We start from the raw sequence: 25,296 nt of genomic DNA, 5'->3' as shown, positions 1-25,296 counted from the left end.
AAACCACTTCTGTGAAATGCAATGGAGTCATTTACCGATATTCCCATTTCTACTGATTAGGAGGACTGGCCAAGGACCATGTTAAGAGTCACAGTGTGTGTTTGGATTTCGTGGTTGCTCTATACAGGTAATTTAGCTCTCTTGTTCATGGTGGGTTTGTTGTTGTTGTTGTTGTTTTCTGTGAGGTTTCCGGTGAGGATATACAGTGCACAGAACAGAGAAGTGTTACAAATAGTATATCAAATTGTGTCATCATACTAATATTTTCACCTTCCTTTTTATGCTCCTTATGACTTGTTTTCTATAATGTTCAAACAAAACGTCACGAAATAAACGACAAATATCTATTTCTATAATTAAAGTTATTATTTTATTGGTTGATATAGGAAAAGTATTACAAGTGAACATATCAACCAATCTGCAAAATGAGTGTTATACTTCCCTAGGAAAGTAATGTAATGTACCGTGCAGGAAAGTAATGTACCATAGATGCCATATCATATCAATAACATATTAATTCCACATAGATAAAAAAATGAATTGCCAATTGACTTTATTGCAGGACGCAAAGATATCTGATTGTTTACATATCTACACAGGAGCCATCAGTGAGGAGGACACTAACGCATGTGAACTGCAACCATGTCAGAATGGTGGCGTCTGCGAGAGCCATCATGGAGGCTACAGGTGCCTCTGCTCTCAACAGAGCCAAGATGGCCGACTGTATGGAGGTGAGAACTGCACAGTCGCCCTCCTGGGCTGCGACGGCAACCGCTGCAAGAATGGCAGCATCTGCTCTCCCCTCTTCCTGAACGACTGCCACACCTACACCTGCACCTGCCGTGCGGGCTTCACCGGCTCCAAGTGTCAGACGTCTACCATCTTCTCCTTCGAGACCAGCGGCTACATGTATGTGGAGACCCAGCTATCGGACCCTGAAACCCCTCTGAACATCACCCTAAGCTTCAGGACGGACCGGCCTGTTGGCACCCTCCTCCAGCGCCGGGTCGAAGATCTGCTGCTCACCATCGAGCTGGTCGACAGCCACTTACGCCTCAGCATGCTAAGAGGTCAAGGGTCAAGAAGGGCAGTGGTTCTGGAGCTACCGCCGAGCGTGTCGGATGGCCAGTGGCACACTGTGGAGGCCTGGCTGGGCAGTGAGGCGGAGGGAAGCGGGGTCAGACTGCTTCAGTCCTCCTGTGATGAGGTGGGCTGCACCAGGGAGTTCCCCACCACCGAGACCACCCTGCTGGAGCAAGGCTCCGGCCTCCCCGAGCCCGGCTCGGTCCATCACAGCCTCTTCCTAGGAGGGGTGGGACTGGGCTGGGGCTCCGGTGGGGTAGCAGGAAAGAGGACGCCTGAGGCTGCTGACCCGCCTGTCCCACGTGCCCCGACTGCCCACTTCCTGGGCTGCTTCCGGGACGTGTTTGTGGAGTCACGGCTGGTGGTGCCTGCCCCCGCCAACTCGCCGGCTCAGATCAACGTCACAGCGGGGTGCAGCGACAAGGACAAGTGTGACGACAATCCGTGTCAGAACCGGGGGCATTGCATAAGCCAGGGATGGAGGAGCTATGTGTGCGAGTGCTACAGACCGTATAATGGGACTACTGACTGCGCCGAGGGTAAGGCCTGGAGAGTGTGGTCTGAAAACACTGAAGATGTGGCAGTAAATGAGAGCCACAGCTTAAGAATGTTTCTTTATTATTATAATTTTTTTAATAAATTTGATCTATTACATTTCAATGTAATAATATCACATATCCTATTAGAGCAATCATTATGTGCTTCTACTACAGCTTGGATAATGTAGCTAAGAACAATGGAAATGGTCAACCCGAGAAGGTACGGGTCATTTCGGACAATCTATGGCCTGAGGGACAGGTCAACAGTTCAGCCTCAGAATCACTCCAAAATCTGAATGGCTGGACCTGTAATGTGGCACCGAACAGATGGATAAAGTAGCCTGTGGCAGACTGCAAAGGAGCTTAGAGAACTAGTAAAAATAGCATATACAGTACACACACACACACACAGGTACACACACACGTACACACACAAACTCACACACACAGAGGCAGAAAGGAGCAAATAAAATAACACCTGACCCTAGGATTAAGGAGCCGACTGGGAGCGCCTTCACTTCCCAGAAAACAGGGATTCCCAAGGACTCCCGCCACAATGCTTTAATGTGATGGGTGGCAATAACTGGTCAGAGTTCTGAGTACTGGTCCGCTTCACCTTGAATCAGGGATGGGCAACTCTAGTCCTCAGTCCTCAGGGGCCGGATTGCCCCAGCTCACACCTGACAATATCCCATCCCTGCGGCTTGAAGGAGTGACATAAACATCTCAGGCTGGTACCAAGTCAAAGTTGGGGGCAATTCCATTTTAATTTTAGGAGATTCATTCAATTCATCATTTGAAAACTTTTCGTGTCACGAATAGAATTTCAATTCACTTCATGACTTGACTGAGTTTAAATGGAATTGACACCAATCCTGGTACCCAGCATAGTAAACAATCTATAGCCTAGTTTTGGAAAAAGAGAGGGCCCTAGCACACAGTGGCCCGCCTGGAGATTGGTACACTCTTAGAAAAAAACTTGCTATCTAGAACCTGAAAGGGTTCCCCATAGGAGAACCCTTTGATGAATTATTTTTGGTTCCAGGTAGAACCCTTTTGGGTTCCATGTAGGACCCTTTCCACAGAGCGTTCTACATGGAATCCAAAAGTGTTCAATGTGGAACCAAAAAGTGTACTCTTATGGGGACAGCCGAAGAACCCTTTTGAAACCCTTTCTTCTAAGAGTGTAGTGGAAACCATGCTATAGTCTTTGTGTTCTGACACTATCTCTCTTTGTCAGTTCTTCATCTATCCATTAAGTAATTGGGAGGATATAGTTTGCAACTTTCTTTATTTTTTGAAACTCTCTCTCTCTGTATCAACGCAGAGTACATCACCGCCAGGTTCGGGAACGAGGACGCAGCAAGCTATGCTGTCTTCTCCTTGGACGACCCCCTGGGTTCTGGCACCATCGTCATATCCATGTTCGTGCGCACGCGGCGCCCCAGCGGCCTCCTCCTGGTCCTGGCCAACAGCACCAGCCAGTACCTCCACCTGTGGCTGGATGACGGCCGTGTCAAAGTTCAGTTGAACAACTTTGAGAGCCTTGCAGGGCGCAAAGTGGTCAGCGACGGTCACTTTCACTTGGTGATGGTGCGGCTGGAGGGCGACTCTGTGACTCTGTTACAGTCGGCCCAGAGCCAGGGAACCATCCCCGTCCGGCCCGTGGTGGCTCAGCCAGGGGACCTGGTCTACGTTGGGGGCCTGGCCAACCAAAAAGCCTCGGCATCCTTCGGGGGTTACCTGAAAGGCTGTGTCCAGGACCTGAGAATCAACAATAAACGGCTGCAGTTCTTTCCCATAGGAACTCCGGTGGCCTCGTACGCCCTGGAGGAGCTGATCAACGTCACACAGGGATGTACCAGTGACAACGCCTGCAGTGTGAGTAACTGGACATACACTATACTATATACTACATACTATACTGACACAGCACAGTTGCCCCATGACAACACCACAGTTGCCCCATGACAACACCACAGTTTCCCCATGACAACACCACAGTTTCCCCATGACAACACCACAGTTGCCCCATGACAACACCACAGTTGCCCCATGACAACACCACAGTTGCCCCATGACAACACCACAGAGTTTATAAACCCAGAGTTCCTAGCGGCCAATACTTCCTGGGATGCCCGCGAAGTAGACCTGACAGACCAGGGTTTGGGGTTTGGGAAGTCAATGAAAGAGTGAAAGATAACTTCCTTAGTGTGACGGACACATCTAGCCGCACTGCTAAATGTCCCTATCCTATGCACTTTAACATTCATTTGCACCAAACATTTAGCCTTGTTCAATTAATGTTAATGATAATATGTACAGTATACTTAAAATCACATTTATAGTGAACATTTTAAGAATTATAATTTATATGAGTATCTTTACAGCCTACCTGCCTTGGATATTTGGAACTGGCCATTCCCTTCTGAGCGCCAACCTTTTGGCTTTAGTTAACCCTTGATTTGAGTTGCTCCTCCTCTGCTATGTAGACCTCAGTTATACTTTATGTTGAGGCTTTAGAACATTTTACTTTTATTCATTTACCGACCTTATACTTATAATATTTTACGCAACTTATGGTTTGAATTCTCTTACATTGTTAACAACTTAAAGTTTAGGAAAATAAAACCCCTACTACAGTGTTTGCACTCAGTTTTCTCATTGCCTGCTTGGTCCTTACCCTACACTTAGTTGTTTATTTTCTCTCATTTCCATACATGAACTTAGCTAGCTAACGTCGCCATGACATCGCCTACAAGCTTGATCAGGGATTTCTATGGGAGAAGCAGTTTCTGGAACTGTTCCTGTATATTCTCTTTGGCAACAAAGTTGCCCAAAGACACTGCACAATTTCCCCATGACAACACAGTTTCCCCATGACAACACAGTTGCCCCATGACAACACAGTTGCCTCACCATGACAAAGTCAACTGCTTGACAGAGTTATTATTTGTCTCTTTCAGAACAACCCATGTCTGAACGGCGGCATGTGCTACCCCATGTGGGACGACTTCATCTGCAATTGCCCACCCAACATTGCAGGGCGGCGCTGTGAGGAGGTCAAGTGGTGTGAGCTGTCTCCGTGCCCCTCGACCGCAGCCTGCCAGCCCCTCTCACAGGGCTTTGAGTGTGAGTTCCTAGTTCCCCTTTCTGAATAGATTATCAACCAAGCAATGCAATCCATTCTGCAGAAATCCAAAGTCAAATTGCACTATTACTCACATCAATGTTTCTCAAACCTCTCTTTTAATACTGCCTGCAAGGTCCAATTACACTATATATACAAAAGTATGTGGACACCCCTTTAAATTAGTGGATTCGGCTATTTCAGCCACACCTGTTGCTAACAGATGTATAAAATTCAGCGCACAGCCATGCAATCTCCATAGACAAACATTGGCAGTAGAATGGCCTTACTGAAGAGCTCAGTGACATTCAACATGGCACCGTCATAGGATGCCACCTTTCCAACAAGTCAGTTGGTCAAATTTCTGCCCTGCAAGGGCTGTAACAACGGCTCAGCCGCAAAGTGGTAGGCCACACAAGCTCACAGAACGGGACTGCAGAGCGTTGAAGCGCGTAGTGCAGAAAAATGGTCTGTCCTCGGTTGCAACACTCACTACCGAGTTCCAAACTTCCTCTGGAAGCAACGTCAGCACAAGAACTGTTCATCGGGAGCTTCATGAAATGGGTTTCCATGGCCGAGCAGCCGCACACAAGCCTAAGATCACCATGTGCAATGCCAAGTGTCAGCTGGTGTGGTGTAAAGCTTGCCGCCATTGGACTCTGGAGCAGTGGAAACGCGTTCTCTGGAGTGATGAATCACGCTTCACGATCTGGCAGTCCGATGCCAGGAGAACGCTACCTACCCTAATGCATAGTACCCACTGTAAAGTTTGGTGGAGAAGTAATAATGGTCTGGGACTGTTTTTCATGGTTCAGGCTAGGCCCATTAGTTCCAGTGAAGGGAAATCTTAACGCTACATCATACAATGACATTCTAGATGATTCTGTGCTTCCAACTTTGTGGCAACAGTTTGGGGAAGGCCCTTTCCTGTTTCAGCATGACAATGCTCCCATGCACAAAGCGAGGTCCACACAGAAATTGTCACGATCGTCGTAATGAACAGACCAAGGCGCAGCGTGATGAACGAACATGTTTAACTTTATTATCTTTAGTGATAATAGAACACAATCAACAAAACAAGAAACGACTCGTGAAGTCCACGGTAACAATGACCGAACACGGAACAAGAACCCACAAACACAAAGGGAAAATAGACAGTATAAATATGGCTCCCAATCAGAGACAACCAACGACAGCTGACACTCGTTGCCTCTGATTGGGAGTCACTCTAGCCAACATAGAAATAAACACAACAGAATTACCAACATAGAAATAAACACATAGAATGAACACACCCTGGCTCAACATATAGAGTCCCAGAACCAGGGTGTGACAGTACCCCCGCCTAAAGGTGCGGACTGCGACCGCGCCTCAACCTGAACAAAACAGGGGAGGGCTGGGCGGGCATACCTCCTCGGCGGCGGTTCTGGCTCCAGCCTTGACCACCATCCTCCAATACACCCCCCATAGCGCCCCTGATCCAGTCTGGCCCTGCCGGCTGGAGCTGAACTGGACTTAGCAGGAGCGGTTAGCTTCAGCTCCATAGTGGAGCAGTTGACCGGTACCTTACCAGGCACCGGTGACCCAGGCACGGGTTGTGCTGGACTGACGACGCGCACCCCTGGCTTAGTGCGTGGAGGAGGAACGGGCCTTACCAGGCTGACGACGCGCACCCCTGGCTTGGTGCGTGGAGGAGGAACGGGCCTTACCAGGCTGACGACTCGCACCCCTGGCTTAGTGCGTGGAGGAGGAACGGGCCTTACCAGGCTGACGACTCGCACCCCTGGCTTAGTGCGTGGAGGAGGAACGGGCCTTACCAGGCTGACGTCTCGCACCCCTGGCTTAGTGCGAGTGGCAGGAACAGGCCGGGCCAGGCTGGCGACGCGCACCGTAGACTTGGTGCGAGTGGCAGGAACAGGCCGGGCCGGGCTGGCGACGCGCACCATATACTTGGTGCGTGGAGCAGGGACAGGCCGGACCGGGCTGGCGACGCACACCGTAGGCTTGGTGCGAGTGGCAGGAACAGGCCGGGCCGGTCTGGCGACGCGCACCGTATACTTGGTGCGAGTGGCAGGAACAGGCCGGGCCGGGCTGGTGACGCGCACTGTAGACTTGGTGCGTGGAGCAGGGACAGGCCGGACCGGGCTGGCGACGCACACCGTAGGCTTGGTGCGTGGAGCAGGGACAGGCCGGACTGGGCTGGCGACGCACACCGTAGGCTTGGTGCGTGGAGCAGGGACAGGCCGGACCGGGCTGGCGACGCACACCGTAGGCTTGGTGCGTGGAGCAGGGACTGGCCGGACTGGGCTGGCGACGCACACCGTAGGCTTGGTGCGTGGAGCAGGGACAGGCCGAACCGGGCTGTGGAGACGGATAGGAGACCTGGAGTGAAGAGCGGCCACAACCCGTCCTGGCTGAATGCCTACCCTCACACACTCTGTGTGAGGCATCCGCACAGGACGTACAGGGCGGTGTATCCGTAACCTGGTGGCCTTCTGAATCCGCCCCTTTTTTGCCTCCGTCAGCCCCGTCGTCCATGCCGTGTGCCCCCCCCTAAAAATTTTCTGGGGTTGCCTCTCGCCTGTCCGACGTTGACCCGTTTGGCGCCGCTGCTCCTCTCTACGGCGCCTCTCCACTGTCTCACTCCATGGCCGGCGATCCATCCCGGCCAGGATTTCCTCCCAAGTCCAGGACCCTTTACCGTCCAATATCTCCTCCCATGTCCAGGCTGCCTGCTCCTCTCTACGGCGCGCCTCCACCGTCTCTTCTCCCGGCGCTTCCTCCCATGTCCAGCCCAAGAGCTGCCCCTGGACACGCTGCTTGGTCGTTGCATGGTGGGTTCTTCTGTCACGATCGTCGTAATGAACAGACCAAGGCGCAGCGTGATGAACGAACATGTTTCTGTAAGTCGCTCTGGATAAGAGCGTCTGCTAAATGACCAATTATTATTATTATTATTATTATTATTATTATGTTTAACTTTATTATCTTTAGTGATAATAGAACACAATCAACAAAACAAGAAACGACTCGTGAAGTCCACGGTAACAATGACCGAACACGGAACAAGAACCCACAAACACAAAGGGAAAATAGACAGTATAAATATGGCTCCCAATCAGAGACAACCAACGACAGCTGACACTCGTTGCCTCTGATTGGGAGTCACTCTAGCCAACATAGAAATAAACACAACAGAATTACCAACATAGAAATAAACACATAGAATGAACACACCCTGGCTCAACATATAGAGTCCCAGAGCCAGGGTGTGACAGAAATGGTTTGTTGAGATCAGTGTGGAAGAACTTGACTGGCCTGCACAGAGCCGTGACCTGAACCCCATCTAACACCTTTGGGATGAATTGGAAGGCCGACTGCGAGCCAGGCCTAATCGCCCAACATCAGTGCCCGACCTCACTAATGCTCTTGTGGCTGAATGGAAGCAGGTCCCCCCAGCAACGTTCCAACATCTAGTGGAAAGCCATCCCAGAAGAGTGGCGGCTGTTACAGCAGCAATGGGGGGGACCAACTCCATATTATTGCCCATGATTTTGGAATGAGATGTTCGACGAGCAGGTGTCCACATATTCTTGGACACGTAGTGTATTTGACCTAATCCAGTATCAGCGCACCTGATTCAATTACCGGTAGTTCACTAATCATCAAGCCCTTCATTAGCTGAATCCGGTCTGCTTGATAAGTTCAATCAGGTCTGCTTAATTAGTTGAATTAAGTTTGCTGTACTTTAATAGATCAGTGGAACTGGCCGGGGGTTCTTGACGAGAGGTCAGGGAAACGCAGACATATGGCAATTGCTTCTCTGTATTTGACATATTTTATATAGAGTAGGCTAGTATGTCGTGTGTATCCACTGAATGGACTGTTGAATTCCCATGAGCCAAGCTTATGCCCCAGATGAACCATACCGCCACATGATTCAAGAGGTTTAGGCGCTAGAATTCTCTCAAGCAATGCCAGGTGTTTGACCGGCACTACTTGCATGATACACCATTATCCATCCATATGAGCCGGATTTACTAAGAGGTTGCACCAGGTGTGAAGGTTGTTTGCAGGTGCAGTCCTTTCCAGATTGACAGCAGGTGCAAAGGTTGCTCCTGTTTGATCAATAGGGAATTACAGCATAAGGTCTCTATATGGTTCCTTACCCTGAAAGTAGTCTATAAACTAGGAGAGACTGTAATCCATGGTTCAGATTTGTTTAAACAGCCACCATTAATTTCAGTAACTTTAGCCTAGGGTAACCAGAAATCAATGGGAGAGATGGGGGCAACCGTTAATGACTCATGTTACTTAAAGGTGTTTTAGCCCAAAATGTTGAACACTGCACTTGCCCCTTCTCTCTCGTTGATTTTTGGTTAGCCGTGGCTAGCTGGATCAAGTTAGCTGAAGTTAGTAGTAGCCATTTAAAGAAATTCAAACCATGGTTTGCTGTCTCTCCTGCCTGGCAATTGGACTAGTGACAGGGTAAGGCACCATACAGCTAACGGTAAGGTCTAAAATAGAGAACTTATCCTTCCATTCCCAATTGAACAACCTGCCTCAATCCAGAAGTACTGCACTCTTTGCACCTGGAGCAACCGATTATTAAATCCGGCCCATATGGATGGATAACCCTGTGTCATGTAAGGTTCCCGCTTCAGTAGAGTTTGTTAATGGTTTGTAACATACTGTCTACTGTAACATACATGGGTGCAATCTGTAATAAACATTTCCTCTTGCTGGCTCTTAGTGAATGTAACTGTTTAAAGTGTTGCTTCTTGTGCCACTGAGGATATTTCAGTTACAGATTTAGTTTTTTTTAAGCCTCTGCTGTTTTGCATTCCAGGTGTATCCAACGTGACCCTCCGGAATGACAGCATACTGTCTTACAGAGGCAACGGGAAGATCAGGCACCACCTCAGCAGCGTCCTCCTCAGTGTGCGAACCAGGCAGACGGACGCCACCCTCCTACACACCGAGAAAGGCTCTGAGTTCCTCACCATCTCCCTCCAGGACTCCCACCTGCTGCTGGAACTACAGGCCGGCAGTGGCGAGGCCTCCCCCAAGCTCACTGCCCAGAGCCGGGGCCTGCTCAGCGACGGCCAGTGGCACACAGTGGAGCTCTCCATGGAAGCCCCGGATCTACAGAACTCCAGGTGGATCATGGTCCTGGATGGGGGAAGAGAGGGAGGAGAGGAGGAGTATGTTGTGTCTGAGGCCACCTCTGGGAGCCTGGCCTTCCTCAGGGAGGGAGTGGACATCCTCCTGGGAGGTCTGGGGCCAGAGGCTGGGGGGAATTTGGATGGATGTCTGGGCCCCGTCCAGATTGGGGGGCTCCCGCTGCCCTACTATGGAGATACTGACCTGAACCTTCCCAGGCCCCAAGAGGAGCAGTTTGTGAAGGCCCCCAGTGTCGCCACCCCCCAATATGGCTGCTGGGGGGCCAGTGTGTGCGCGCCGAACCCCTGTCTAAACCAGGGGGTGTGTGAGGATCTCTTTGATCTCTCCCTCTGCAGGTGCCCTCCCGAGTGGATGGGGCCACAATGCCAGAATGACGCCGACACCTGCGCCGTCAAGCCCTGTGTCCATGGCAACTGCAGTGTGTTGGGGGAGGGATATGTATGTGCATGTGAGCTGGGGTATGAGGGGACCAGGTGTGAGAAGGATGTGGATACGTGTGACAACAACAAGTGCGGCCTGGGGGCCACCTGTCTCAGAGGCCTCCTGAACTACGCCTGCCTCTGCCCAAGGAACATGACCGGGCCCCTCTGCGAGTAAGTCTCAAACGCTTCTCATATTCCCTCCCAACCCTAACCCAACCTCACCCTAATTTATCTTAAAGAAAATAGAAAAGATCCAGAAACAAATCTGCAAGCACTTAACAAAACAATCCAAAGCTATAACTCAATTGTGTATGACGTATTTTCATATGTCATAATTTATGTCAAGGGTGATATGAACACAAATTGATACCTGATGAATCATTATCTTTTAGTGAAAAGGTCCCAGAAGTCCCATGGTACATTGAAAAGATACCGTAAGTTATTTCAAGTTCTTTCAAGTGATTGCATGTTTTGTTTTTTTAAGTCATATCCTCTCAAGCCAATTCTAGCTCACATCTGTGGTGATTAGACACATCAACTTAATCAATTAACAATCCCCTTTGAGCCATTATGCCTGCTATCAGCCTCCTAACTGTCAGGTAACTGACGCTTGTGTGTTTGTGTCGCTCAACTCTAGATACCCCAACCTGCCCGTGTCCGTGTGTCCTGGAGACAGATGGAACTACAGCTGCTTCAACGGGGGGAACTGCTCTAAGCTGGACTACACCTGCGACTGTCTGCCCGGTTTTATAGGGCAATGGTAAGCCATGGCTATAAACAATGGTACATCTGTAGTAAACGCTTGGGTCAATGAATCGCAATGAAACCTAAGTGTAATCGGGACAATCCTTTTCCTAAGCAAAGGATCCCAATTTCAACCTCGAAAAACTCAAAATGTTAGAAACTTGGATCTGAAAACGGATCTTATATACTTTATTGGAATAACCCTCTGTGACTTTAAAGAATATGTATCTTAAAACTGTGACACCTTAAAGATGTCTCAATGTTTGGTCAACTCCGTCAGATTTGTCTAAAATCCTAAATTATTGAGGAATGAGCAGGTTCAACTATACATAAGGACCCCTTCTTAATTTCATGTTTACATATAGTGTAACAAGACCACTCAGGGTCCGGAAAGTTCTCTACTTTTGCTAGATTTAAACAAAATATATTGATATCACCATGGTAAACAAAAACATAACCTGTCAACTACATCTCCCTTGAAGATTGAGATAGAATATGTTCATTTTAATTAGGTTTTAGAGTCATAAAGCAACTGGGAATAAAACAAAATTGCTACTCAGTATACCACTTGAATGAAGAAGAACAATTTTTGCACCAATTGTTATGATATGGGGGTTGGTTTAGTATTAGCATGGATAGACGGCACACTACCACTTCCACACCTTATCCCTATGTGGCAGCAGCAACCGACTGCAAGTACAGTGCCCAGCCTTGATAAGTAAACAGGTATGGGCAATTAAAAATTATGGGCAAACAGTAAGAGACGTGTCCAGAAGCCTCCTGGACTACGAGTGTTTGTTTTGGGGTTATCTTTTGGAGCATGCATTTTTTTACTTTCGTTTTATATATATATATATATATATATATATATATATATATATATATATATATATATATTTATTTTGTCACCATGAATTGAACAAGTCAATAGCCCTCTTGGGCTGGCCGACCCAGGAGTCAGGACGGAGCAGGCCCAGGACCTAGGTAAGGTTGATGTCTCCTGGGGGCAAATGCATACAACACGGTCCGCATACTCTGACGTCTCACATAAATGCACACATTAAATCAGGTTACAGACCATTTAGCTAGGCCTAGGACTCCTAGACTTAGAAAGTGTATCAAACTCAGCAGGCTAGCTAGTTGGTTTCATAACTCAATGTATATGAATAATAATAATGCCATTAATATTATTCAAATATACAATTATTGTTAAATATAACTAATATATAAGTATATTTAGTTAAATCCCCCGTCTGTCACAGGTGTGAGGTAGACTTTGATGAGTGTGTGTCAGGCCCCTGTGAATACGGAGGCTACTGCCACAAACTTGTCAACAACTTCCACTGTATATGTCAGATGAACTTCTCAGGTGACCAGTGTCAGATCGATGTCAGCGACTTCTACTTGTACCTGGCCCTGGTGCAGTTGCAATACATGTTCCAGCTCATGTCCTACCTTATATTGAACCTCGACGATGGCCCAGAGATCGACTGGGGACATCTGCAAATAGATGACGACTAGGGGCCCATTGGAGCCAACATGGACGACTAGGGGCCCATGAGCGCCAACATGGATGACAAGGTCTAGGATCCGTTTAACCTCCCAAACACCTTACCTTAACCATTAGGGTGTATTAGCTTTTAAATATGTTATTGGACCATAAACAGATATGGCTCATTAATCAATACGGTCCAAATAATGATAATCCACGCTTCTTTCTTCTAAAAACCTACAAGCAATACAATACTCTATTATTATGGTGGGAGATTATAATACGCTTTTAAATACCTCAATGGACAGTAAAGAAAATCACACAACAAACTATCACCCCCATGCACTTAAGGAAATCACGAATGTCATGGATATATTGGAACTAGCGGAAATATGGAGCCTTAAATATCCTGATCTAGTGAGATAATCATGGCGGAGGCTCAATCAAGCTAGTCGTCTTGACTACTTTCTTATGTCATTCTTGCTGGCACCAAAAGTTTAAAAAGTATTGATAGGGGACAGAATGCGGTCGGACCACCAAATAATTGTCATATACAGTGGGGAGAACAAGTATTTGATACACTGCCGATTTTGCAGGTCTTCCTACTTACAAAGCATGTAGAGGTCTGTAATTTGTATCATAGGTACACTTCAACTGTGAGAGACGGAATCTAAAACAAAAATCCAGAAAATCACATTGTATGATTTTTAAGTAATTAATTTGCAATTTATTGCATGACATAAGTATTTGATACATCAGAAAAGCAGAACTTAATATTTGGTACAGAAACCTTTGTTTGCAATTACAGAGATCATACGTTTCCTGTAGGTCTTGATCAGGTTTGCACACACTGCAGCAGGGATTTTGGCCCACACCTCCATACAGACCTTCTCCAGATCCTTCAGGTTTTGGGGCTGTCGCTGGGCAATACGGACTTTCAGCTCCCTCCAAAGATGTTCTATTGGGTTCAGGTCTGGAGACTGGCTAGGCCACTCCAGGACCTTGAGATGCTTCTTACGGAGCCACTCCTTAGTTGCCCTGGCTGTGTGTTTCGGGTCGTTGTCATGCTGGAAGACCCAGCCACGACCCATCTTCAATGCTCTTACTGAGGGAAGGAGGTTGTTGGCCAAGATCTCGGGATACATGGCCCCATCCATCCTCCCCTCAATACGGTGCAGTCGTCCTGTCCCCTTTGCAGAAAAGCATCACCAAAGAATGATGTTTCCACCTCCATGCTTCACGGTTGGGATGGTGCTTTTCACGGTTGGGATGGTGACCTGTTAGTTTTTCTTTAAGAAGCCCTCCTGTTCTCCACTCATTACCTGTATTAACTGCACCTGTTTGAACTCGTTACCTGTATAAAAGACACCTGTCCACACACTCAAACAGACTCCAACCTCTCCACAATGGCCAAGACCAGAGAGCTGTGTAAGGACATCAGGGATAAAATTGTAGACCTGCACAAGGCTGGGATGGGCTACAGGACAATAGGCAAGCAGCTTGGTGAGAAGGCAACAACTGTTGGCGCAATTATTAGAAAATGGAAGAAGTTCAAGATGATGGTCAATCACCCTCGGTCTGGGGCTCCATGCAAGATCTCACCTCGTGGGGCATCAATGATCATGAGGAAGGTGAGGGATCAGCCCAGAACTACACGGCAGGACCTGGTCAATGACCTGAAGAGAGCTGGGACCACAGTCTCAAAGAAAACCTTTAGTAACACACTACGCCGTCATGGATTAAAATCCTGCAGCACATGCAAGGTCCCCCTTGTTCAAGCCAGCGCATGTCCAGGCCCGTCTGAAGTTTGCCAATGGCCATCTGGATGATCCAGAGGAGGAATGGGAGAAGTTCATGTGGTCTGATGAGACTAAACTCCACTCGCCGTGTTTGGAGGAAGAAGAAGGATGAGTACAACCCCAAGAACACCATCCCAACCGTGAAGCATGGAGGTGGAAACATCATTCTTTGGGGATGCTTTTCTGCAAAGGGGACAGGACGACTGCACCGTATTGAGGGGAGGATGGATGGGGCCATGTATCGCGAGATCTTGGCCAACAACCTCCTTCCCTCAGTAAGAGCATTGAAGATGGGTCGTGGCTGGGTCTTCCAGCATGACAACGACCCAAAACACACAGCCAGGGCAACTAAGGAGTGGCTCCGTAAGAAGCATCTCAAGGTCCTGGAGTGGCCTAGCCAGTCTCCAGACCTGAACCCAATAGAAAATATTTGGAGGGAGCTGTATTGCCCAGCGACAGCCCCGAAACCTGAAGGATCTGGAGAAGGTCTGTATGGAGGTGTGGGCCAAAATCCCTGCTGCAGTGTGTTCAAACCTGGTCAAGACCTACAGGAAAAGTATGATCTCTGTAATTGCAAACAAAGGTTTCTGTACCAAATATTAAGTTCTGCTTTTCTGATGTATCAAATACTTATGTCATGCAATAAAATGCAAATTAATTACTTTCAAATCATACAATGTGATTTTCAGGATTTTTGTTTTAGATTCCGTCTCTCACAGTTGAAGTGTACCTATGATAAAAATTACAGACCTCTACATGCTTTGTAAGTAGGAAAACCTGCAAAATGGGCAGTGTATCAAATACTTGTTCTCCCCACTGTAGGTACAGCAATTTCCCCTTTTTGTATGGGACACTTTTAAATGTGCCTTTAGAGGCAATGCAATTCAGTATTCATCTCTAAAACAAAAGTAATTTAGCTAAAAAGAGTCCATATTAACAAAGGAAATGGAAGAACTAACAGTAGAGATAGATAGCAATAAAAACTGTACCATAGAGGCACAGAATAAGTTAGAGGAAAATCAAAAAGAAATGGAGGAACTTCTTCAAGAAAGATCAAGTGTAATATATTATAAAAATAAAGCAAACTGGATGGAATATGGGAAAAAATGCACCAAATAATTTTTTCATCTTCAACATAGAAATGCTACCAAAAATAATTTACTGAAACTTGTTACAAATGACGGAGTCGCCCATGATTCACCAAACAATATTTTGAAAGAGGAAGCAAAGTACTTTAAGCATCTCCACTAACCGAAGTTAATTGTATGGATTTAATTTAATTTTAATGATGTAAAATTAACAGCTGTACAGAAACACTAATGTGAAGGCCAAATTACAGAGGAGGAACTTCTTGATACAATTAAAGACTTTAAGTCTGGGAAAACTCCAGGGCTGGATGGCATACCAGTGGAGGTATACCAAACCTTATACTCACAGGACCATTATTAGTATGTTTGAACCACTCCTATAAAAATAGTAGATTATCAGATACTGAACAAGAAGGTCTGATTTCAATATTACTGAAACAGGATCCAAGTGGTAAATACAGTGGGGGGAAAAAAGTATTTAGTCAGCCACCAATTGTGCAAGTTCTCCAACTTAAAAAGATGAGAGAGGCCTGTAATTTTCATCATAGGTACACGTCAACTATGACAGACAAATTGAGGAAAAAAATTCCAGAAAATCACATTGTAGGATTTTTTATGAATTTATTTGCAAATTATGGTGGAAAATAAGTATTTGGTCACCTACAAACAAGCAAGATTTCTGGCTCTCACAGACCTGTAACTTCTTCTTTAAGAGGCTCCTCTGTCCTCCACTCGTTACCTGTATTAAAAGCACCTTTTTGAACCTGTTATCAGTATAAAAGACACCTGTCCACAACCTCAAACAGTCACACTCCAAACTACACTATGGCCAAGACCAAAGAGCTGTCAAAGGACACCAGAAACAAAATTGTAGACCTGCACCAGGCTGGGAAGACTGCATCTGCAATAGGTAAGCAGCTTGGTTTGAAGAAATCAACTGTGGGAGCAATTATTAGGAAATGGAAGACATACAAGACCACTGATAATCTCCCTCGATCTGGGGCTCCACGCAAGATCTCACCCCGTGGGGTCAAAATGATCACAAGAACGGTGAGCAAAAATTCCAGAACCACACGGGGGGACCTAGTGAATGACCTGCAGAGAGCTGGGACCAAAGTAACAAAGCCTACCATCAGTAACACACTACGCCGCCAGGGACTCAAATCCTGCAGTGCCAGACGTGTCCCCCTGCTTAAGCCAGTACATGTCCAGGCCCGTCTGAAGTTTGCTAGAGTGCATTTGGATGATCCAGAAGAGGATTGGGAGAATGTCATATGGTCAGATGAAACCAAAATAGAACTTTTTGGTAAAAACTCAACTCGTCGTGTTTGGAGGACAAAGAATGCTGAGTTGCATCCAAAGAACACCATACCTACTGTGAAGCATGGGGGTGGAAACATCATGCTTTGGGGCTGTTTTTCTGCAAAGGGACCAGGACGACTGATCCGTGTAAAGGAAAGAATGAATGGGGCCATGTATCGTGAGATTCTGAGTGAAAACCTCCTTCCATCAGCAAGGGCATTGAAGATGAAACGTGGCTGGGTCTTTCAGCTTGACAATGATCCCAAACACACCACCCGGGCAACGAAGGAGTGGCTTCGTAAGAAGCATTTCAAGGTCCTGGAGTGGCCTAGCCAGTCTCCAGATCTCAACCCCATAGAAAATCTTTGGAGGGAGTTGAAAGTCCGTGTTGCCCAGCGACAGCCCCAAAACATCACTGCTTTAGAGGAGATCTGCATGAAGGAATGGGCCAAAATACCAGCAACAGTGTGTGAAAACCTTGTGAAGACTTACAGAAAACGTTTGACCTGTGTCATTGCCAACAAAGGGTATATAACAAAGTATTGAGAAACTTTTGTTATTGACCAAATACTTATTTTCCACCATAATTTGCAAATAAATTCATAAAAAATCCTACAATGTGATTTTCTGGAGAAAAAAAATCTCATTTTGTCTGTCATAGTTGACGTGTACCTATGATGAAAATTACAGGCCTCTCTCATCTTTTTAAGTGGGAGAACTTGCACAATTGTTGGCTGACTAAATACTTTTTTACCCCACTGTATATATAGTGGCTTGCGAAAGTATTCAGCCCCCATTGGCATTATTCCTATTTTGTTGCCTTACAACCTGGAATTTAAATTGATTTTTATTTGGATTTCATGTAATGGACATATAGTCCAAATTGGTGAAGTGAAATGAAAAAAATAACTTGTTTCAAAAAATTATAAAAAACAAATAATGGAAAAGTGGTGCGTGCATATGTATTCACCCCCTTTGCTATGAAGCCCCTAAATAAGATCTGGGCAACCAATTACCTTCTGAAGTCACATAATTAGTTAAATAAAGTCCACCTGTGTGCAATCTAAGTGTCACATGATCTGTCACATGATCTCAGTATATATACACACACCTGTTCTGAAAGGACCCAGAGTCTGCAACACCAATAAGCAAAGGGCACCACCAAGCAAGTGGCACCATGAAGACCAAGGAGCTCTCCAAACAGGTCAGGGACAAAGTTGTGGAGAAGTACAGATCAGGGTGGGGATGTTTTTCATCGGCAGGGACTGGGAAACTGAATTTAAGGAATTTAAGGAATGATGGATGGCGCTAAATACAGGGAATTCTTGAGGGAAACCTGTTTCAGTCTTCCAGAGATTTGAGACTGGGACAGAGGTTCACCTTCCAGCAGAACAATGACCCTAAGCATTCTAAAGCAACACTTGAGTGGTTTAAGGGGAAACATTTAAATGTCTTGGAATGGCCTAGTCAAAGCCCAGACCTCAATCCAATTGAGAATCTGTGGTATGACTTAAAGATTGCTGTACACCAGCGGAACCCATCCAACTTGAAGGAGCTGGAGCAGTTTTGCCTTGAAGAATGGGCAAAAATCTCAGTGGCTAGATGTGCCAAGCTTATAGAGACATACCCCAAGAGACTTGCAGCTGTAATTGCTGCAAAAGGTGGCTCTACAAAGTATTGACTGTTGTCTTATTTCTAGTTTTTTTCACAAAGAAAGATATTTTGCATCTTCAAAGTGATAGGCATGTTGTGTAAATCAAATGATACAAACCCCCCAAAAATCAATTTTAATTCCAGGTTGTAAGGCAACAAAATAGGAAAAATGCCAAGAGGGTTGAATACTTTCGCAAGCCACTGTATGTGTGTATGTATCTACAGTGAGGGAAAAAAGTATTTGATCCCCTGCTGATTTTGTACGTTTGCCCACTGACAAAGAAATGATCAGTCTATAATTTTAATGGTAGGTTTATTTGAACAGTGAGAGACAGAATAACAACAAAGAAAACCAGAAAAACACATGTCAAAAATGTTAGAAATTGATTTGCATTTTAATGAGGGAAATGAGTATTTGACCCCTCTCAATCAGAAAGATTTCTGGCTCCCAGGTGTCTTTTATACAGGTAACGAGCTGAAATTAGGAGCACACTCTTAAAGGGAGTGCTCCTAATTTTTTATTTTATTTTTTATTTCACCTTTATTTAACCAGGTAAGCCAGTTGAGAACAGGTTCTCATTTACAACTGCGACCTGGCCAAGATAAAGCAAAGTAGTGCAATAAAAACAACACAGAGTTACATATGGGGTAAAAAACATAAAGTCAGAAATACAACAGAAAATATATATACAGTGTCTGCAAATGTAGCAAGTTATGGAGGTAAGGCAATAAATAGGCTATAGTGCAGAATAATTACAATAGTATTAACACTGGAATGATAGATGTGCAAGAGATTATGTGCAAATAGAGATACTGGGGTGCAAAAGAGCAAAATAAATAACAATATAGGGATGAGGTAGTTGGGTGGGCTAATTTCAGATGGGCTGTGTACAGGTGCAGTGATCGGTAAGGTGCTCTGACAACTGATGCTTAAAGTTATTGAGGGAGATAAGAGTCTCCAGCTTCAGAGATTTTTGCAATTCGTTCCAGTCATTGGCAGCAGAGAACTGGAAGGAATGGCGGCCAAAGGAGGTGTTGGCTTTGGGAATGACCAGTGAGATATACCTGCTGGAGCGCAGACTACGGGTGGGTGCTGCTATGGTGACCAATGAGCTAAGATAAGGCGGGGATTTGCCTAGCAGTGATTTATAGATGGCCTGGAGCCAGTGGGTTTGACGACGAACATGTAGTGAGGACCAGCCAACAAGAGCGTACAGGTCACAGTGGTGGGTAGTGTATGGGGCTTTGGAGACAAAACGGATGGCACTGTGATAGACTACATCCAATTTGCTGAGTAGACTGTTGGAGGCTATTTTGTAAATGACATCGCCGAAGTCAAGGATCGGTAGGATAGTCAGTTTTACGAGGGCATGTTTGGCAGCATGAGTGAAGGAGGCTTTATTGCGAAATAGGAAGCCGATTCTAGATTTAACTTTGGATTGGAGATTCTTTATGTGAGTCTGGAAGTTGAGTTTACAGTCTAACCAGACACCTAGGTATTTGTAGTTGTCCACATACTCTAGGTCAGACCCGTCGAGAGTGGTGATTCTAGTCGGGTGGGCGGGTGCCAGCAGCGTTCGATTGAAAAGCATGCATTTAGTTTTACTAGTGTTTAAGAGCAGTTGGAGGCTACTGAAGGATTGTTGTATGGCATTGAAGCTCGTTTGGAGGTTTGTTAACACAGTGTCCAATGAAGGGCCAGATGTATACAAAATGGTGTCGTCTGCGTAGAGGTGGATCTGAGAGTCACCAGCAGCAAGAGCGACATCATTGATATACACGGAGAAAAGTGTCGGCCCAAGAATTGAACCCTGTGGCACCCCCATAGAGACTGCCATAGGTCCAGACAACAGGCCCTCCGATTTGACACACTGAACTCTATCTGAGAAGTAGTTGGTGAACCAGGCGAGGCAGTCATTTGAGAAACCAAGGCTATTTAGTCTGCCAATAAGAATGCGGTGGTTGACAGAGTCGAAAGCCTTGGCCAGGTCGATGAAGACGGCTGCACAGTACTGTCTATTATCAATCGCGGTTATAATATCGTTTAGGACCTTGAGCGTGGCTGAAGTGCACCCGTGACCAGCTCGGAAACCGGATTGCATAGCGGAGAAGGTACGGTGGTATTCGAAATGGTCGATGATCTGTTTGTTAACTTGGCTTTCGAATACTTTCGAAAGGCAGGGCAGGATGGATATAGGTCTGTAGCAGTTTGGATCTAGAGTGTCACCCCCTTTGAAGAGGGGGATGACCACGGCAGCTTTCCAATCTCTGGGGATCTCAGACGTTATGAAAGAGAGGTTGAACAGACTAGTAATAGGGGTAGCGACAATTTCGGCGGCTAGTTTTAGAAAGAAAGGGTCCAGATTGTCTAGCCCAGCTGATTTGTAGGGGTCCAGATTTTGCATCGCTTTCAAAACATCAGCTGTCTGAATTTGTGTGAAGGAGAAGCGGGGGGGGCATGGGCAAGTTGCAGCAGAGGGTGCAGAGTTGGTGGCCGGGTTAGTGGTAGCCAGATGGAAAGCATGGCCAGCTGTAGCAAAATGCTTGTTGAAATTCTCGATTATTGTAGATTTATCGGTGGTGATAGTGTTTCCTTGCCTCAGTGCAGTGGGCAGCTGGGAGGAAGTGCTCTTATTCTCCATGGACTTTACAGTTTCCCAAAACTTTTTGGAGTTAGTGCTACAGGATGCAAATTTCTGTTTGAAAAAGTTAGCCTTTGCTTACCTGACTGCTTGTGTATATTGGTTCCTAACTTCCCTGAAAAGTTGCATATCGCGGGGGCTATTTGATGCTAATGCTGTACGCCACAGGATGTTTTTGTGCTGGTCAAGGGCAGTCAAGTCTGAGGAGAACCAGGGGCTATATCGGTTCTTAGTTCTATATTTTTTGAATGGGGCATGTTTATTTAAGATTGAGAGGAAATTACTTTTAAGGAACAACCAGGCATCCTCTACTGACGGAATGAGATCTATATCCATCCAGGATACCTGGGCCAGGTCAATTAGGAAGGCCTCCTCGCTAAAGTGTTTTAGGGAGCGTTTGACAGTGATGAGGGGTGGTCGTTTGACCGCGGACCCGTTACGGACGCAGGCAATAAGGCAGTGATCGCTGAGATCCTGGTTGAAGACAGCTGAGGTGTATTTAGAGGGTATGTTAGTCAGGATGATATCTATGAGGGTAACCATGTTTACGGATTTAGGGTTGTACCTGGTAGGTTCGTTGATAATTTGCGTGAGGTTGAGGGCATCTAGCTTGGATTGTAGGATGGCTGGGGTATTAAGCATATCCCAATTTAGGTCACCAAGCAGTACAAACTCTGAGGATAAATGGGGGGCAATCAATTCACATATGGTGTCCAGGGCACAGCTGGGGGCTGAGGGGGGGCTGTAGCAAGCGGCAACAGTGAGAGACTTATTTCTGGAAAGGTGGATTTTTAGAAGTAGAAGCTCAAACTGTTTGGGCACAGACCTGGATAGTATGATAGAGCTCTGCAGGCTCTCTACAGTAGATTGCAACTCCACCCCCTTTGGCAGTTCTATCTAGACGGAAAATGTTATAGTTGGGGATGGACATTTCAGAATTTTTGGTGGCCTTCCTGAGCCAGGATTCAGACACTGCTAGAACATCAGGGTTGGCAGAGTGTGCTAACGCAGTGAATAACTCAAACTTAGGAAGTAGACTTCTGATATTTATGTGCAAGAAACCAAGACTTTTGCGATTACAGAAGTCATCAAATGATAACGCCTGGGGAGTAGGAGTGATACTGAGGGCTGCAGGGCCTGGGTTAGCCTCTACATCACCAGAGGAACAGAGGAGGACTAGAATAAGGATACGGCTAAAGGCTTTAAGAACTGGTCTTCTAGTGCGTTGGGTACATAGAATAAAGGGGGCAGATTTCCGGGTGTTATAGAAAAGATTCAGGGCATTATGTACAGACAAGGATATGGAAGGATATGAGTAAAGTGGAGGTAAACCTAAGCGTTGGGTAACAATGAAAGAGATAGCATCGCTGGAGGCATCAATTGAGTCGGTCTCCGCGTGTATTGGGGGAGGGGCAAAGGAGCTATCTAAGGCAGGTTTAGCTAGGCTGGGGGGTCTACAGTGATATAGTACAATTAGAAATAACCGAAACAACAATAAACTAACCATGTTTGGGCTGAGGCTAAACATAAACAGGATGTAGTACCGTAAAAAGGAACAGTCCAGCAGATATCAGCTGTATAGCTGAGTTATCATAAGGTCCGGTGGTGAAGTACTAGTGAGTAAGAGGCCACGGCTAGCGTGTGCTAGCGGGCCAGGGCTAGCAGATGGATGGAATCTTCGTGGTTAACGTCGTAACCACATCAGACGATTTCGTCGGCAGACCAGTCGTGTAGGATCGGCGGGGCTCCGTGTCAACACTAGGTGGTCCCGTCCGGTTGACAGAGAGGTAGATAGCCGGGAGATGGGCCTAGCTCAGGATGATTAGCCAGACCACAGCGTCCGTTTTGTTGAAGCTAGCTGGTAGCGACGAATCCGGAGTTAAAGGTCCAGTGATTCAGTGATTCCGGCGGAAAAACTGATATGTTCTGGGTCGATAACGCGCTGTGCAGACTGGCCGAATATCCGGTGATCAATGTCCAGTGATTAAAATTAATCCCGCAGAAAAAAATCCAATGTTCTGGGTGAAACACCGCTAGCTGTGGCTAATAGCAAGTAGCTAGTTAGCTGGCTAGCTAGTTTCAACTGGAGATTCTAGATTCTAGATAAAGGTAAGTCAATAATAGAATCCGTTCCACATTGAGTGAGGCGGGTTGCAGGAAAGTATATCTTGTAGAAGGATGAAAAGTCTGATAGTGAAATATGTACGAAAAATAGGGTATTTACAGGCTATTTACAGACATTTACAGACATACGATAAAAACACAACTGCACTACTCCGCCATCTTGGAAGATCTCAGCTTGTTACCTGTATAAAAGACACCTGTCCACAGAAGCAATCAATCAATCAGATTCCAAACTCTCCACCATGGCCAAGACCAAAGAGCTCTCCAAGGATGTCAGGGACAAGATTGTAGACCTACACAAGGCTGGAATGGGCTACAAGACCATCGCCAAGCAGCTTGGTGAGAAGGTGACAACAGTTGGTGCGATTATTCGCAAATGGAAGAAACACAAAGGAACTGTCAATCTCCCTCGGCCTGGGGCTCCATGCAAGATCTCACCTCGTGGAGTTACAATGATCATGAGAACGGTGAGGAATCAGCCCAGAACTACACGGGAGGATCTTGTCAATGATCTCAAGGCAGCTGGGACCATAGTCACCAAGAAAACAATTGGTAACACACTACGCCGTGAAGGACTGAAAACCTGCAGTTTGCCAATTAACATCTGAATGATTCAGAGGAGAACTGGGTGAAAGTGTTGTAAGTCGCTCTGGATAAGAGCGTCTGCTAAATGACTCAAATGTAAATGTAAATGTGTTGTGGTCAGATGAGACCAAAATGGAGCTCTTTGGCATCAACTCAACTCGCCATGTTTGGAGGAGGAGTAATGCTGCCTATGACCCCAAGAACACCATCCCCACTGTCAAACATGGAGGTGGAAACATTATGCTTTGGGGGTGTTTTTCTGCAAAGGGGACAGGACAACTTCACTGCATCAAAGGGACGATGGACGGGGCCATGTACCGTCAAATCTTGAGTGAGAACCTCCTTCCCTCAGCCAGGGCATTGAAAATGGGTCGTGGATGGGTATTCCAGCATGACAATGACCCAAAACACACGGCCAAGGCAACAAAGGAGTGGCTCAAGAAGAAGCACATTAAGGTCCTGGAGTGGCCTAGCCAATCTCCAGACCTTAATCCCATAGAAAATCTGTGGTGGGAGCTGAAGGTTCGAGTTGCCAAATGTCAGCCTCGAAACCTTAATGACTTGGAGAAGATCTGCAAAGAGGAGTGGAACAAAATCCCTCCTGAGATGTGTGCAAACCTGGTGGCCAACTACAAGAAACGTCTGACCTCTGTGATTGCCAACAAGAGTTTTGCCACCAAGTACTAAGTCATGTTTTGCAGAGGGGTCAAATACTTATTTCCCTCATTAAAATGCAAATCAATTTATAACATTTTTGACATGCGGTTTTCTGGATTTTTTTGTTGTTATTCTGTCTCTCACTGTTCAAATAAACCTACCATTAAAATTATAGACTGATCATGTCTTTGTCAGTGGGCAAACATACAAAATCAGCAGGGGATCAAATACTTTTTTCCCTCACTGTATGTATGTATGTATGTATGTACAGTGGGGAGAACAAGTATTTGATACACTGCTGATTTTGCAGGTTTTCCTACATACAAAGCATGTAGAGGTCTGTAATTTGTATCATAGGTACACATCAACTGTGAGAGATGGAATCTAAAACAAAAATCCAGAAAATCACATTGTATGATTTTTAAGTAATTAATTTGCATTTTGTTGCATGACATAAGTATTTGATCACCTACCAACCAGTAAGAATTCCGGCTCTCACAGACCTGTTGATTTTTCTTTAAGAAGCCCTCCTGTTCTCCACTCATTACCTGTATTAACTGCACCTGTTTGAACTCGTTACCTGTATAAAAGACACCTGTCCACACACTCAATCAAACAGACTCCAACCTCTCCACAATGGCCAAGACCAGAGAGCTGTGTAAGGACATCAGGGATAAAATTGTAGACCTGCACAAGGCTGGGATGGGCTACAGGACAATAGGCAAGCAGCTTGGTGAGAAGGCAACAACTGTTGGTGCAATTATTAGAAAATGGAAGAAGTTCAAGATGACAGCCAGTCACCCTTGGTCTGGGGCTCCATGCAAGATCTCACCTCGTGGGGCATCAATGATC

At 46.0% G+C, this 25,296-nt stretch overlaps 1 protein-coding gene across 1 annotated transcript; it reads left to right on the top strand.

The window, feature by feature from the left end:
- Positions 1 to 535: 535 nt before the first annotated feature.
- Positions 536 to 12,623, top strand: LOC311146295 (protein crumbs homolog 1-like; the record flags this gene model as incomplete). Its single annotated transcript, XM_084182785.1, has 7 exons — positions 536 to 1,622; positions 2,950 to 3,503; positions 4,589 to 4,754; positions 9,602 to 10,529; positions 10,751 to 10,792; positions 10,996 to 11,118; positions 12,365 to 12,623. 7 exons carry the CDS (start codon positions 536 to 538, stop codon positions 12,621 to 12,623), a joined length of 3,159 nt encoding a protein of 1,052 aa, XP_084038911.1.
- Between the last annotated feature and the right edge of the window lie 12,673 nt (positions 12,624 to 25,296).

This window comes from Coregonus lavaretus (assembly GCF_964263955.1).
Source record: "Coregonus lavaretus genome assembly, chromosome: 19".
Taxonomy (NCBI): domain Eukaryota; kingdom Metazoa; phylum Chordata; class Actinopteri; order Salmoniformes; family Salmonidae; genus Coregonus; species Coregonus lavaretus.
The sequence above is the reverse complement of the archived record's forward strand: the minus strand, read 5'-3'. Positions and strand labels throughout refer to the sequence as shown.